The sequence below is a fragment of the Dendrobium catenatum genome, unplaced genomic scaffold, assembly GCF_001605985.2.
Source record: "Dendrobium catenatum unplaced genomic scaffold, ASM160598v2 original_scaffold_96786, whole genome shotgun sequence".
Taxonomy (NCBI): domain Eukaryota; kingdom Viridiplantae; phylum Streptophyta; class Magnoliopsida; order Asparagales; family Orchidaceae; genus Dendrobium; species Dendrobium catenatum.
Window position 1 is genome coordinate 374529 of NW_021415225.1, and position 17598 is coordinate 392126.

The 17598-nt window shown below is 38.2% G+C and overlaps 1 protein-coding gene across 2 annotated transcripts in view; it reads right to left on the minus strand.

The window, feature by feature from the left end:
• Positions 1–17598, minus strand: part of LOC110109004 (probable galacturonosyltransferase 7) — a 69255-nt gene that overhangs the window by 23240 nt on the left and 28417 nt on the right. The window contains exons 5-7 of one of the 2 annotated variants that reach the window (XM_020839895.2): positions 13277–13409; positions 13147–13184; positions 12475–12767 (exon numbers count right to left, since the gene is read on the minus strand). In XM_020839895.2, the coding sequence (XP_020695554.1) occupies positions 12475–12767; positions 13147–13184; positions 13277–13409 (464 nt within the window). Of the gene's footprint in view, positions 1–12474; positions 12768–13146; positions 13203–13276; positions 13410–17598 lie in introns of both variants that reach the window. The other variant, XM_020839893.2, reaches the window with a different exon arrangement.

Sequence of the window (17598 nt, forward strand, 5' to 3'; positions counted from 1 at the left end):
TTTTAGTCCTATAATTTTAACGACATCTAAGGACAAAAATTAATGACTGATTCCTAGAAAACATAGACTTAGGATGCATGCTCCCTATAGGATAGAGATATTAAAAATTAAACTTAGCGACACCTCCCTAGATTTAGTTTTCTTTCTTAAATTTATTAATAATCAACCAATCTTAATCTAATTCTAAAAATCTATTAAAACACTTAACTCTTAATCAAATTATTATTAACATTTATAATTATTAAACTTCAAGTTTAAGATATAAACCTAAATCAATTCTAACTAATCTAATACTTAACTCCCAACCAATTTAAAATCTAAAAGATATCCTTAGGATATTAAATTATAAATGAAATTCATTAGGATCAAAATACTCTTAAAGATCAAACTTAGAGTAATCTTTTAAAATCAATCAACAAATCTCTTAATACATAACAACCACTCCAGAAGTGAAGTTTATTGGATGGACTACTCCGGGCTGCGGGGCTAAGTGTCCTAAGGAGGCCTGGTTCCTCGAGCCTGGTGGCACAACGCCACGAATGGATCCAATGGGGTGTTAAAATTTAAAATTAATTTCTTAACTGCTTAAATCAAACCTTAATTGATAATAAGTATTTAAATCTACCTTTCTTCTAATGACAACCAACAAATAATTAATCAAATCTAACTACAACTCGTAAAATATCCAGAACTACTAATATTTCAACTTAATTAAATCTTCCTTTGCTTCTTAACAAATTCATCAAGCAACTTGAACTAAATCATTCCTGCATAAGATATATCCTAAACCACACAGCCTGCTACACACACCTTAGACTTGTTTGGTTAGGACACGACTTTAGCCTAGTTAGGCTGACATTTCTTTCGTTACTTCATTATTACTACATGCCACATGCTTTATAATTGCTTATTAGAATATCCTGTTTGTTACATTCTTACTTACCTGCATTTATTTTGTGATTGCATCTAACGGCTCATTTGTGTGTGTTTCTTTCGACTTGTCTTGCGAGTACATTGGGTACTCGCTAGTTGAGGCTTTAAGTGCTGCCGCCCACAATGCTTTCGCGATGGAAATAGCTTACTTGCTTGGAAGCTTTTAAGTAGGCACACCGCACCACAATCAGGTATGATCTCTGCAACTTGTAAAGCAATTTTCTTTTAATATATAGTCGAACTGCTTACACTCGCCACAAACAACTTGTAATAGGTATTCTAGCAGTGTAGTAGCCATCCATAGGTAGGTTGTCACTAACGAAGCTTTGGCCCTATAGTCAAAGTTTGCCCCACTTCTGTGAGCCTAGAGACCAATTAGGGTCAATTTTAGGCCTGTAGAGTAGGCCACCTATTATGCGGTTGGCATCGTTAAGTTTTTCGCTAGGATTTTGGCCTTTTCCGGTTTTGGGTTGATACCCCCCTTTTTTTTTCTATAGCCTTAAGACGTTAGGGTCATTTAGGCCTTTAGAGTAGCCCAACCTATTTCATGCCTGGCTATCACATTGTTTTTCCACACGAAGTGGGCATGACTAGTGAATGATTTTCTGTGCGGGTGTCTTGCCTGAAAGATACCCTTAGAGGTGTGTTTATTTAATTTTTTTCTGTACTCTGGATTCATGCATCGTGTCTTACAGCACTTTTCTCCAAATGCACTTTACCTACTACATGCATTGCATTAGTGGGACCTAAGGGATCTTCTTACTTGTGCATTTGTTTCATGCATCATTAACAACCTAGATATGTTCGTTTGCATATTGTAGAGTGCCACTGATGTTAACGTCTTTTGAAACTGCAAATCTTGGATTCCTTAGGATAGACCAATTCCCACTGCATACGCAGTAGTAGGACGTTGGTTGTGCTTAGGATTTTAGCTGGCTCTTTTCAGGCAAGGAATGAAGATCCAGATTGCATTAGCTAGGTCGTAGTGTGTAATATCGTATGTACGATAATACATCTTTATAGATTTAGGCGTCTAAGGTGATGGTACAGGTGACCACTATACACCTTATTTGGTGGTAAGCTCTCCATCCTTTCGGAAGCTGATAAATCCTACCTCTGTGTCACACAGATGACGCACCTCTTCCTTCCTCGGTGCATGTTTGGTGCAGTGCTCATCTCTTTTTTCTCCAGCTTTCTCTTTCTTCGACAGCCGAATCGGATCTGAATCATGTGTGATTGATTGAACAAATTGAGCTTATCTTCCCTTTGATTGGAAAGCTAGAAACCCTTTGCACTAAACCATTTGGAGAAGATATCTAACATCCTTAATCGAAGTTTCCTAAGTCAAGGCTTAGGGATGTATTAATACGGGGGCTTGCGCCTGTAGGAACCGATCCCCACAATCAAATAACCCCATTCGATCTGATAGGCAATCACAATGGGGGAAATCTCATGAACTTTTGGGTTATAGATATTATTATCCATAGAGGTGAAGTGTAAGGTCGCTATCTCCATGGGCTAATCGTATCTATAACTCCATCTTGTCTTCCATCGGCCTGTTTGGTGCTTCCGATTTTGTTAAAGGGGCCCCCTATTGAACCATTTTGTCATACGGATAGTGTTGATCGTACCATTTGCATTCGAACCACATGAGCGGAATCCTTTTCGAGACCCCACAACCTTCTTCGAGCGGATGTCAAAGGTGTATGAACGTATAGAAGCACATGTACTCGATTGCAGAGAGTTGTAGAGGGGAGAGGGTCGGATGTTGGCTGAGATGCAGAAGATGATCGATAGTTCATGTAGTAAGCTGGTAGCTGGCGTGAATATTATAATTCCGGCTACTGTTGACCTGCCCAGACTGAACGTTGTCGGCGGCATCTAGAAGACCTCTGTCTATGCCTCTTTTTGTGCCCGTGAACTTCGTCAGATAGTAGCTCTTCTGTTCGCATCGTCTAGGCAGTATGCGTAGAGGAAAGTGAATCAGAGGAGAGAGAATCGAAGGAGGTATGCTAGTATAAGCGATACAACAGGGTTGCTCAGACGATGCGTGCTAGTTAGTTTTTTTTTATGTGGAGGTGTTTAATTTTTTTTTTGTTTTTATTGAGATTGTTCTTTTTTTCTTTTATACTTCTGTCTTATTCTATCGTATTTCTCTCTTAGGTTGAAATTCCATGTCCCTATTTCTTTCTTTGTTCTTCCGTTTTATTCTTTGTTCTCCTTATATATTTGATTATCTTTCCTTTTTGTTGCTTCCTCCGGGTTCCTTTCGTCCTTCTGTGACGAAACATCATATAGATCGATTATGTATCAATGACTAGCGTGACTCATGAAAACTTTGAATCTAGAAAGGTAGCCATATGACCGGTTAGCGGGACAAAGCAACGTTGAGAATAGGACTCTCCTCCGATCACGTGCAATTTGGCGTCCTGTAGGAGAGATCAAGCATTTGATATCCAGGGCTAAGTATGAAGATTTGACAGAGATTTACAGTCAGAAGACTTATTAGTAGACAAATTACAAGATAACTTTTATTGATATGATTTAGTCTTTATCTATATTTTTCTTCAACCTTAATAGTTTAATAATAATAGTAATATATATATATTTTTATTATTATACTAATCACGGATTTTATGTTCACATAATAATAGATCTATAGAACTCAAAAATAGCGCATGAGTTTGATATGAATACTTCTCCTGGATCTCTGCTTCGCATTGCCTTGTCAAGAACTGCTCTAGATTTACGACGTTGGCAATAGTTTGTTGGAGAATGAGATGATGTGGCTTATTTAATGGTATTTATTCAATAGCATTACTTGAATAATAATGCATAGTGATGCATAGTACTGTCTGGTGATACGTGTAGGTAGTTTGTAGTCCAACAACACGCACTCAACTTTTATCGAGTGTCAGGAACGTTAGTCCATTTATTGAATTAGGGCTGTGCAATTACTGAAACATCTGTGGGCTTTCTCGGAATGATTATGTGCCACCGCCATCGCTGCTGCGGCTATGTTTATTTAATTCTAAGCGAGGGATAGTTATCGATGGTAAATTGTGGAAGGGCCGTTGAGCGATGTTGTTGTGTAGAATAAGCACTCCTAGAGATATTTCGGGCCCATCATTTTTGGTGAGGACTTTATTTAAATATCTGAAGTATTTATGGTTATATTCCTTATGTAGCGTTCAAGATTAATGAATGACTATAAGTGGAGTTACCTCATAGCCAGATAAATACGAGAGAGAACTTAATCTGCCATAAGGCTTAGTACTCATCCAACTGAATACGTCTTGAATTGCCTTGATTCATGGAGAAAGTAGGACGGCGCTGATCTGTCGACAGGTGTTATCAAGATCAGACATTTTGCCGCGGTTCCCATATGCAGGGTGCCGCAAGCTTAGTCAGTAGTCGCGAGAGCTTTTTCATTATCTGGATTGTTAGGGATTTGATGGAATAAATGTTGGGGGTGGGACCCTGAAAATACCGATAGCTCTCTGGAAATTAGTAGCAGATGAGACCTTGCGGTGCACAATAGGCTTATACCACGGAACATACCCGGTGCCCGAAGAGTAATGAAATAACTATTTGTCTTAACACCTCTTCCTCCAAAAACTCCTTCTACTTCATATGTGGTGATTCGTATTTGCTGCTACCAACACATGTTAGAAGAGGAATCGCGTCCTCATGCCGTTTATTGCGCGTAGTGGTGAGTGGGAACGCGGGCAACAGTGCTGGAGCACGTACGGGATCCGACGCCTAGGCGGGAGTACTTTCAAGAATATGCACGCACTGCCGAGCGGGTTCCGTGCATGAAAGCAACACCGAAGCTGCCGTCCTATCTTTTCATAAAAAAAAATGTTTTTCAACCCGTGCCACTGTCGTGCCTGTTTATTGGTCTGGAAGAGGGGCTCTGTAAAAGATTCAGACAAGAGAGATTACAAGACCGTCGTCGCGGTACGCCACTACCTGTACCAGAAGGCATACCAACACCTGATGAATCCGTGCACGTCTCTTATGGACCCAGTTGGGTTGGCTGCAGTCGGTAGGTCCTACGAACCTCTTTGGGTGTATTCCTTTGTCTACCCATAAAGAGGCAGACGTCGGGGTTTGGAGGTCTTTTGGTGGTAACGCGAAAGATGGGCCACAAAAAGATGCTTTGGGAATCACCCATGCTCAGAAACTCCATATAAAGTCCTAAAACAATGACGTAAGACCTTAATGTGCTGCTGAATTTTTAAATAAGCTTAAGAAACATACACTTGAGTAAACTCAGTTGGCACCTTGAATATTGTCACACTTTGAAACCATAACTTGTTACATCATTAATAGACCGTGAATAGTAATAGTTACTTGAAAAAATGAATCAACCGTCAAAGCAAACCGACTTAGATTGGGTGATCACTTTTTAACGTACACAAGGAATGAGTAACTCTTGGGACTCCTACAATACTGACCACAACCAGTAAGCCGGCCTAATCTCGTTGTTGCCATTTTGTGCGGCAAAAACCTACTTCGGAGCTTCTATGGAGAGGCCCGGGTCAAACCGTTTACCTGCAAGAGAAATGCACTTATAATGGCGCAGGAGTGAAATACTTTGTGCACCGTGTGTAGGAATGGTGTAGTCATCCTGCGTACGCACATCCTTCACTGAGACAAGAAGAATTGTTTGAGAATGGAAGTACAATCAGTTGATGAATACTTTTGCACCATGAATTAGCTGTATGACGGTAGCTGACAAGTAAAACTTTTTAGATTCTGTGCACACCCCCGACAAATTTGAATTGCGAACGGGTGGATGGAATTTTGCTTTTATGTATATATGCGTGAAGAGTTTGGGACTCCTATCAATTTTAAAGATCTATTTTTTGAGAGGGGATATCTCATGCATTTATATTGTTTGTTAGGCTGTCTGAGGTATTTCTATTGGAACTCGAAAATTTAGAGAATTATGTGAACAAGACTGTGGAAAACATTTTTCGAAGCAAGTTTTAGCCATTAAGGTATATATAACATTTGATGGACACTACTGTAGGCATTTGAAAAAACTGGACTTTGTGATAACCCCTCCGTGTTGGAAGCTTAAAATCACTCAATCAAAGTGATTAAGATCGCGACCATATATGCTGGGGTGTTTGGGAGTTTTATATTTCTAATACTTTTAGTTGTTTGTCAACCTTTCGATCAAGTCTCACTCTGAACTGAGATCTGTGTCTGTTAGTAGCTTATACCTTCTGATCCAATATTCTCAAATTATGAACTTGAATTAATATGCTATTCGAAGGGATCTAAATAGAAATGTATTTAATACAATATTGATCGGTCGCCAGCACAGTTTAGATATTTGTTTGGGTGCGTTCTAAGACCCTGTTTAACTTCATCTCGACACACGGTATCAGTAAGGGATCTTTGGAGTTCTAACTTCTGTAATTCCAGCACTCAGTCAACCCGCAGGCAAACGATCACCCTTACGAACGTCACGTGTTATTTACAGACTAAACACGACTCGCTCGGGGCCCATTGCGGGCAAGCTTGTGGTTAGCACACATTTATTTAATGTGAAACCCATTGGTCATAGCTCGCTTATTTAATACTGTGCTTAGGAAGGATCTGAAGGTTCAAATTTGACTATATACCCCGCGCAGCATCCCTATTGAAGCGTTCACCCGTGTCGATTTCTGGATAACATGCATCGTCGAGTGGCGGACCTATGACGGGTTATGAATAGGAGTACTTATACCCTTATTAGTGTTACCCTATCGATTCACTTATCAAATTATATTTTGGCCCGCTATGAGAGAGTGGAAGTACTTTTGAAAAGTATTTATTATAGAACGGTCCTTACATGCGATCTGCAAAATACGTATATTGGTGCCACATACACCTGTACAAGTGCGAATGGTCGGTCCAGCAGCTAGTCAAGGAGGCAATGAACTAATAGCGAATTTAACATTAGTATCAAGTTCATCAAAGCACGTCAAGAACTTTAGTAGATAGGTAATGTTGGCCCAAGGCGTTCATGCAGAATAGGCCAAAGAGAAAGCCTGAAATATGGTTACTACTTATGTTGTGCTTTTTCTTTATTTAAACAAAAAAATAAAAGAGGGGGGGAAGATTTGTGTTCGTATGTTGAGGGATGAGTTTATTTGGCGACCTATAAAATACCTTTAACGAGGTCTCATTGCTTTTTATTAGTGGAAATGTAGTTGGTCATATTGATTGTTAGGTGACCATTTTTTGTTAATCTAGCCTCACTACCAAAAACAACGGTTGTTGGATCCTGGTCTCAGTATGGGTTTATATGTTGATGTGCCGAGATCTAAATAGCATTGCTATTCATTGTCAATCAAAAAGTGCAAATTTCATATAGTGCGCACAATACTCATGATGCATTTGCACTATCTTAGAATGATTAATTGCTTACTTGCCATTTCATTGGGTCCATGATGATATGTCACCTTGCGAGAAAAAAAAATATAATTGTGGTAATCAACGAGTTTACAGCAACCAACAAAATTTCATATTTCATCAAATTTCTTATATTTGCTCATAGATGCCATGTCAAGTCCACGATAAGTCTTCCACAATGACTTGTTAGGTACTTTTCCTCTGATGCAGATCACTTGACATTTGCTTTAATAGATAACAAATTCAATGTATAAAAACCATTACTCTTTTTGACAGTTACATCTCATTAACAAGAAAAGCATTGAAGCATTTTTTCAGTTGATGTATTGGTCCCACTCATCGACTGCTATTGACACATAATATCAGAATCTCCTTCTCAACAGATATTTTTTTTCTTTGCTTATGGATCTAGTGTGACCTCTCATACATATGTGTTGATTGTATATTTCTTGTTTCCGACTCCAAGAATTATCATGATGTTGATATATCTTTTTCCATCACATCAAATTGACCCATGATGCGAGTAATAATACATAATATTAGTTCCATTTTGTCGATTGAAATTTGCACTCTTGTGATGAAATGCATTCATGACCCAATTATAACCTATCTGAAGGTCCCAGATTGTAGTTTGTAGGTAAATTGTCATACCTTCATTATAGATGATTTATTATGGTCCAAATGACCTCCTTCCCATATCACACTTATGTAAAAAAAAAAACCATATTCTTCATGCTTTTCTTGCTATTTGCAATCACCATGCAAATTCCTTCTCCTTTCTCGTAGCTTGATTGATTGAACATGTCAATTTGCATTAGTTCATTTGAATGCTTTGGATCATTGATGCCACTTGATCATTTGAAGTTTTGGCATAAGCTTTGTGTGCACATTCATATTGAGAGCTTCACATTTTGATTGCAAGTACATTGGTTGGAATGGGATGTAGGAATTATAAGTCTCTCATATATCTTCATTTGCATCTAAGTTTGAGCTTACCACTTGTAATCTATACAAGTTAGATCTTATATGTTTTCATTTGAAATTCTTTTGGGTTATCATCAAAATCAAGTCCAAACTCAAGTTTGAGTTTGTCTAGTTCAAGCTTTGCTCCAAGTTTGAGTTCAAATGATTCGAATCATGGCTCTTTTGAGTCAAAGAGATTCAAATCCAGCCTTGTTGTAGTTCAAGCTCTAAGTCCACAAATAATTTTATTAGGTTCAATTCAAGTTCATTTTGATTGAATCTACTTTGGATTAAGTCTTTTAATTAATCATTCAACATTTGCACTTAATCACTTTAATTGTCCAAATCAAGTCCGTGTAGTTGTCCAAATTTTGTGCAAAGCTTGAGTTCAGTTTGTTCTTCTTGAGTTTCATATATGAGTCAAATGTGGTTCCCTGTGATCTTCTTGAGTCCAAAACTCTAGTTCAAAATTCAAGTCTTCGTAGCCTTGTTGAATTCAAGTGCAAATTCAAGTTCTCTTGTAGTTGTCCCAAACTACAATCTCAAGTCAAAAGTTCTTGCATTTGTTCTATTGTCCAAGCTCATGTTCAATCAAGGTCCCTGTGTCTTGTAGGAGTCCAGGTTCAAGTTCAAAGTGAGACCAATCAAGTTCAGTTTGCTTCGTTGTCTTTCAAGTTCATATCCTTCCTCTTTATTCAAGTTATGGTTCAAGTTGCAAATTCAAGCCAACTTGAGTTTAAACTCAAGTGTAGTTTCTTATAGCTTATTTAAATTCAAGCCAATTTTTAGTCATTTGATTTGAGTTCTGAGCATGGCCAAGTCCTTGGATCTTCAATCCAAATTCGGCAGCCTCCCGACGTCTCCCCCATTTAGGAAAAAACCAGAGGCTGCCTACCTGCCACGTCAATAAAAGCGTGCACGGTTGGTGTTTGGTGAGACACCGCGGCGGTTGTATTTTTGTTTTTCGCCCACCACGCCAATAAAGGCATGCATGGGATTTTGAAAAACATTTTTTTTTTATGAAAAAGGGCAGTTTGCTTTCCCCCGCTCGGAGGTATACTATAAGTTACCCCGCTTCCGCCGTAGTGCCGCACTGGGTCACATCCACTACGCGCAAAAAGCGTGCATGGGGCGATTCTCCTGTTTGCACGAACATGAAGTAGGGTTTGAGTTTAGAAAATTTCATACCTTCGCGGGGTTGTCTGGTGGGATGGCATGTGGATCGAAAGGTCACTCGCCTACCTCGTCTAAGTGTCGCACCGGGGATCCCATCCACCACGCGCACTAAAAGCGTGCTTGGCGGTTTTACCGGCCCGATACAAACATCGAGGTAAGATAGTAGAGGGGATTTATATTTCCTCCACTTTATTAATTATAACACAAAATTATAATTATCTTTAATTAATTATGAATTACTATAATTAATATAAAACCTTTAATTAATTATAATAATTAATATTAATTAAATTTAATTAATATAATAATTAATCATAATTAATTAATATTAACTTTAATTAAGATTTAATTATAATTAACTAAAATTAATTATGATTAATGTTTACATTAATCATAATTAATTCAAATTATAATTAAAATTAATAATTATAGTTAATTAAAAATTATTAAATTAATTAAATAATATTTAATTATAATTAAATAGATAATATACACTAAATATAATTTAAATTTTAATTAAAACCCTTAATATTCTCTCCCTCCTCTCTCTGCTTACGATTCAGCCAATGAAGCGGTGAAAGGGAGAAGATACCTTCACGGCAAGAGCTCCGTGGTTACTTCGATCAAAATGTCGCAACTTCCAGTCCGACAAGAAGGGAGAGCGTCGAAGGAGGAGGCAAGGGGAGCGGAGGTGTCGGGTTTAGGCAGAGGAGAAGATCGGGATTGGCTTCGAACTGATGGAGTTCGGGAATTGAGGTAAGAAGCTCTTCTCTCTCTCTCTCTCTCTCTCTCTCTCTCTCTCCTCCTCTCTCTCCTCATCTCTCCTCGCGTCTAGATCGGGAGGAGCAAAGGAGCGGCAAGGGAGAGGCTGGATTCGGTGGAGACAGAGGGGAGATCGTGAAATGGGGAGTGGAGTCGAGCGTGGAAGGAGCTTCGTGTGAGCAGCCAGAAGAGCGGCTTCTTCGTCTCCTATTTAACGACACAAAAAGAGTCCGATTCAACGGAACTCCTACAGGAATCACGGAGAAGCGACACTAGTGACGCCGATTTCAACTGGATTTGCGGCAGAATTGTGATCTGTCGGGTAAGAGGTTTGCGCACTGGATTCTGCTTCTTTTCCTCTTGTTTTGTTTATACAGAGGTTAACAGAACTCGAGCCGAGCCGAGTATGTGAGGTTCATGTTTGTGTTCATTTAATATCAGCTTGTTCATGTTTGGTTCATGTTTGTTCGAGCTTTAGCGTTTGTGTTCATGTTTTGTTCATTTAAATTAATGAGTGTTCATGTTCGGTTCATGTTTAGTTCATGTTCGTTCGTTTAGTGCTTATTAAACTTGTTCGTGAACATATTTAACGAAATGTTTCTAACTATCAAACAAACACATTCATGAACATATCTATGAACAAACACATTTATAATAAAATCCATTGTTTATGTAATAAAGGCAATGATTATTTATATTTATTAATTCTATAGTCAAATATTAATTATTTTTATCGAGCTTATTCACGAGTTCAAAATCGAACACGAATCGAGCTTTTATCGAGCTTCTTATCAAGCTTAATGTCGAGCTTGTTCATGAACTTCAAATAATGTTGTTCGCGAACATAAATGAGCCAAACGCATTAGTGTTCAAGTTTGTTTATTTAAGAATCGAGTATTTAAAATATTGTTCAAGTTTGTTTGTTTAGTTAATTAAACGATCACAAACGAGCTTTAAACGAACTGAACAACGAGTAGCTCGTCGAACATTTGGTTCGCTTGCAACCCTATTTGTGATCGATCACATCCGATTTGACTACGAGGGGTTCCCTCTTAGATTAATTTAATGCTCTGATCGCAACGACACAATCTATTTGACGATTAGAGGTCGTTTGACCTTTCAAGTGACGCATCGCACCGACATGTCCGTCACTTAATTTGCTGATTTTGCCCCTTTTGCGAGCATTCTAATGTAGGGGTCAACACAATGTTTATTGAAAAGCTTATCAAAATATCTTATCTACCTTTGTTGAATATCATCTCTTAATAAAAGTATTTTTTTTATCTTCATCCTTAATGAACTTTACTTGAACTAAATCCTTAATTTTCTCTTTGCTTAGCTAACTTATACATACATCCATCATCCTCCTTAATATCTAATCTATTATATAAATGATTAAAAGCTAAATTATTTGCATCACATATAATTTTATTAGACTCCTTAGGGGCCTCTTTATACCTTAAAAAAGAGGAGTATATCAACAAAAATGAAAGGTAAAATATACATGCATTAGATGAGGGAAAAATTAGTGTATAAGAATTAGGAACAAAAGATGTAGACTTAGGGGCTGTTTAGTTTGAAGTAAAAGGGCGTAAATAATTCTAAATGTTGGGGTTTGGAGAATATTGGTGTTTGATTTGAAATAAACCAAATGCAATATAAAACGTTGGTGTATTTGGAATTCAACTTCTAGTTCAATTTTTTATTATTTGGAATTCCTCCAATTTGAGTGACTTTTAAATACACTGGAACTTCATTGTCTATCGCACCTGCCGTCGGCTACCACCAATGTCAATTGCTGACGAGTGCCACCACTGCTGCCGACAGCCACCACGGCCGAATGTCGCCGTCGGCCCACCACCGTCACTGGCATCCGTCTCCAGTCACATTACTACCCGTCACTGCCACTGAACATCATATCTTTAGACTTTACATTGCATTTATTTTACTTCAAGTCAAACAAAAAAAGGAATTCTCCGCATTTATTTTACACTCATCCAAACAACTCCAAAGCATTTTAAATATACTATATTACTTTTAAATTGCATTTCTTTTACAGTGAATTTTTTTAGCCAACCAAACAGCCCCTTAAGATAATATGAAAAGAAATTATTCAAAATGACGTACAAATAATATGTTTAATCCCAATGAGAATAAATTAAAAATTGATGATTCATATAGTTGAACCAAATAGTTGGGGAAGACTAATGGTGATGTTATGATACTTACAATGGTGGAAGATCAGCATCTGAAATGGCTTCACTGAGTATGCGCTCATGTTCTTGAATATTCTGCTTCATTTCACGTGCTAGATTCTCCTGTCCTTGAAGTTTAGCAATGCTTGGATAGTAAGCTCTGGCAACAAAAAGTTGATCTTTAAGTCTCTTGACTATAGCATCTTTCATTGTCTCTTTGTGTTCTTTGGACCAAAGACAGTAGCTCCCAAATTCAAGCTCGCAAGATTTCTGAGCTCCGGCAAAATTTGAAACGTCAGAAAGTTTCACTCCAACTCTGGCACCTAGCTGAGAGGAAAATAATATTGAATTATTTTAAATATTAATAAAAAACATAAATGATTCCTATTCCATGGACCATAGAGAAATTCAAGAAAGCAAGCCGCTAAAGATGTAAAACAAACAAAGAGTTAAGACCCAAAAATAAGCAGGAAAAAAAGTATATCGTGGCAGTTTTCATTTGTTGGGATCATTCATTAATCACTTTCGAAAATTACTTTAAATAAAAACTAATTTTCTACCATGTAGAAGATGTTTAAGAGTAGATCTGTCAAATCAATAGCAATAAAGGAAAGCGCATCCTCATCAAAACTTTGCCAAATCATAAATAGCAAGCGGCTTAAACAAAAAAATGAACAAATATTGCAAATTTACCTATTGATCTTACCTTAGTATCCAGAGCTGGGTGCATTTTTGAATCAACACCTGATGGTTTAGGTAGGTCTGAAGAATCAAACAACATAAATAACAAAGAAGAAATAGGCAAGGGCGCTAGCAATAAATACAGCATTTTATACCTTCAGTCAGAACTTCTGATTCTGGGTGGGATGCAACGCCTGTTAATCCTGAAGTAAGTTGTTCACTAACCTCATTTCTTTTGGAGTAATTTAATTTCATATCACCGCCTTCAGCTATGTCTTGAACAATTTCCTACGAAGCAGAAAGTGGAAAATTTAGAAAATTTGATTGCACGTCTCTGGGATCATTTCTCTTTTTAGGTAACTAACGGGGTGAATAGGAGAGGAGGAACCTATCTGTTTATTGCAAACGGAAAACCGGTATTAGAAGACAAAGCACAAGCACCAAATGAAGTAGAAACTAATAGATGAAAAATGACCTAATCATCAAGCAAAATTTGAAGACAAAAAAGCAAAGCAAGGAGTCATTATGGAGCACATATGTGAAAAAAAAAAAAAAAAATCAGTCTGCGCCACCAATCATGGTTTGAAAAACCTTCTTGTAAAAATAACACGCAAAACAAAAACATGGCTTAATAGACTGTGGAATTTATAAAAAAAAGTATTCTTTGAACCAAGAGGCTGAATGTCGTCAGCCCAATTACCAAAGAGCAATAATCATTTAACTAAAAGAATACAGCATAAGAAATCAGAAGGCTCATTCCCAAAAAAACTAATAAAAATTAAAATATCTTTATATGGTATAACAAGCCAAACAAAACTTTAAAAATACAAAGGAAAAATCAAACATAGCAATTTCAAAAGAAAGAGAGAGAGGGGGGTGTTCCAAGCAAGGCATCAGTGATGGCAATAAAAATATTTTGGCAGAAATAACTGACAAATTTATGAAAATAAACACTTTTAGAGTAGGAAAAAAAAAAAGGAAAAGCTACTAAGTCTAAGAGTCCAGACATATACCAACGAGTTAGCGGTTAAAAGCATTCATCATCACAAACCTCCAGAATAATACAAACATGTTAAGGATTAAAAGCTTGAGTCATCATAAGCCCAACCGTATTTTACAAACACACAAGTTCACAACATTGATTTTCAGAATTTCAGAGGAGCCATTTTTGTGCCATTTTACATACAAAATAACTCAAAACGAGCAACACAAAAACCCAACAAATAAAATTCAAGTGCGAAAAACCAAAATAATCTAACAATATAATATTATCAAGAAAAAATAATATCATTACTGGAAACTTTGTACAACCTCTGCCTGTATAGTTTCTTCTAGGTAAGAAAGAGCATAAATAGATGAATAATAAAAAAACCAACAAATAAATTGATTATATGAATAGATTACAAAAAAAAAAAAAACCTAAAAATAACACACCTTGCAACTCCAGATTCCCGCACAAGGTGGTCCGGTCATTTCCCACACATGATGACCAAACGACATTCTTGAAAACAAAACCCATGAATCATTTAAAAAAAATGAGGGCTTACCGGTTATGGGTCGTGAGTCAAGCGGGGAGGAAGGATTGGAAGAGAGGATGTGAGAAACAATGCATGTGCTGGGAGAAGCTTTGTCGGAGACTTGTAACTCGTCGAGCTCGCGAAGGACACAAAAATGCCGAACGGAGGAGTAAACGAGGAGCACGTCGTTGAATGAATGAAATGAGTACAAGAGGAATGGCCGAATGGGTTGAATACCAATTTAGGTTTTTTATGAACCGCATGATCTTAGTCCAACGGCTCAAATTAATTCGTGTTTGAACCACACGGTTTTGGATAATCGGGGCCAGTTTGTCGGATCGACCGCCAGTCCGAGCGGTTCTTGGGTGGTTCGAAGCTAATCCGATAATGTATACAGACTGAACCGACTGGCCCACCGGTTCCCGGTTTAACCAATTGAACCAACTGGTATGGTCCAATTTTAATAACCTTGCATATTCCTGCATCTCTTCTATTACCATTTGTCAATGAGTATAATTCATGTGTGTGGGCTCCGAAAATTCGGCCCCGGCCTCCGCCCGCTGCGATGTGTTTGCTTTTTCTTTGGCGAGGGAGTTTTAACGGAATATGTTCCGGGATAAATTTTGGGAAGGCAGATGGGTTTGTATATAAGACACTACCTAGAGATTTCGCCCTCATTTTGCGAGGACTTTATGATCTGAGTTCTGATTTCCTATAGGCGCAAGCCCCTATAGTTAATTACCCCTCCCGACAATGAGAGAGAACTTTCGATTAAGGCTAGTCGTCAATCAGATACGTAGAGATATGTGTTATCTGGCACATAGTAGCAGCATGAGTTTGGAATGGTTAGAGAATTTGGGAATTTGGAGGATTGGAAAATTTAGAGATTTGATATTTAAAATTGGAAAATTTACCACCTAGCACTTAAAGTGGATGGTGGGGGAACGGATGATAGACCCGATCAAGATCCCATGGTTCCGTCATCCCAGGCCATCATGATCCCTGGTCTACTTAGTTAGAGGATGTAGTCGACCCAACCTGACGGAAGCATTCTTGTCGGAAGCCATGGGTTGCTTCGTCCAAGGGAACCTTGTAGACCTGGGGTGAGTGTTTGTCTAAGGGGACAAATTTAAATCCACCTTAGCTAACAGAGGGCTTTATGCCCTATCGATCATATCATATTGATTCATATCTCAAGGATTTGATGCCAATAAGGAGCGTATTGGCTCTGGCCACAACTGGTATTTCGTGGTGCCATTTGATGGCAAAACCACTCAGTTCAGAGGGCTCTGAGTCATAACCGTTTATCCTGCGGTGCCATTTGACGGCAAACCGCCGGTCAGAGGACACGTACCACATCCTTACGGGCAGGAGATTGGTTGAGAATGGATCATAGTGATATTTTCAACCAGGCATTAACTCTTTGTGAGCAGAAGTAATTTTCTAATTTGTCCACCTCGGCAAACTGTTGCAGATGGTGGATGGATTTTAGCTTTAAGTGTTGATGGATTTATTTCAATTTTAAATATTTTTGGATTTTGGGATTTTCTCTAGCTTCTAGATTTTTGACTTTGTGGAGTTTCGGATTTTTGTAGGTATTTGAGTGGAGCTTTGGAATATTTGAAAATGACCCCTCCGATTAAGATATTCATCCAACACGGCCATCATTGGGGTGTTCGGGGTCACTTTCATTTAAAAATGTTTATGAACTTTGTCGACCCTATCAACTTGCTAATAGGGGATCAGGTTTCGTAGGCTTTATGTCTTTGTTAGTGAATTCATATTGTCATAGGCCTTGAAAGCCTAATATGAATGTATTAAAACAAATATCCTGGTCGTCATGGCCACATATTTGTTTGTTGGTTCGAACCCTGTCGACTCCTATTAATCTGTATAGAAGGATCGGGTTCGAACTTGAATTCACTTATCGACCCGCATAACATCCTTAAACGTCATGTGTATACCAACAACACGCATGCCGGGGCCCATGCGGGTATTTGGGGGCATTTTTTAATTATACCCTATCTACTTCTTTTTACCTACTCAGGAGGATCGGGTTCAAATTTAATAACCCGCGCAGCATCCTTAGACGTCACATGTGTACCAATAACACGCTCGCCGGGGCCCATGCGGGTTTTATAATTGCTTTTACCACTTTTAGTGTACCTATGTATATACAAACTACGGTGCACGTGTGGGGGTATTTTTAAAGTACTTGTAGACGCCTTCTGTCCGCTTGCATAGAAGTTGCGGATTCGGTGGCGTGTTGTAGCAGCTTCTGGATTGAGTTGTTTGTTGCCTTATATAGGTAGACTGTCGTGCATTATTTGCTGCATTCAGCAGGCGGATTAATATGCACTAACGAATCTCCTGCTTCCGATTATAGATGCTTGTAGATGAATCACTGTATGCCTGATGGACCTTCTACAGTCACTTGTGGGCACACTATAATTTCTTCTAACATCTACGATCTTTCATCAGTGTTTGCACATAGATGTAATAAGAGATATCATGCTTTCTTGCATAAAGGTCAAGCTCTTTCTCCTATAACCTTCTTTACTTAAAGATCACATTATACTTGCAATATATATGATGAACTTGGTTGTGGGTCTCCGAAAGGATTCCGCTCGTGTGGTTCGAATGCAAAGGGGCACGATCACACTATCCCGTAGGACAAAATGGTCGTAAACTTTTACACCCGACACAAGCAGGCCGATGGAAGAGCAGATGGAGTTATAGATACGATTAGCCATGGAGGATAGCGGCTTTCACCTACCAACCTCGATGGATAATAATATCTATAACCCAAAATTCACGAGATTTCCCCTATTCGATACATCAGCTCGAATAGGGTTTATTTGATTGTGGGGATCGATTTCCTACGGGCGCAAGCCCCCGTAGTTAATTACATCTTAGATCTCGATCTAAGAAAACTCTCGATTAAGGACATTAGATTATCT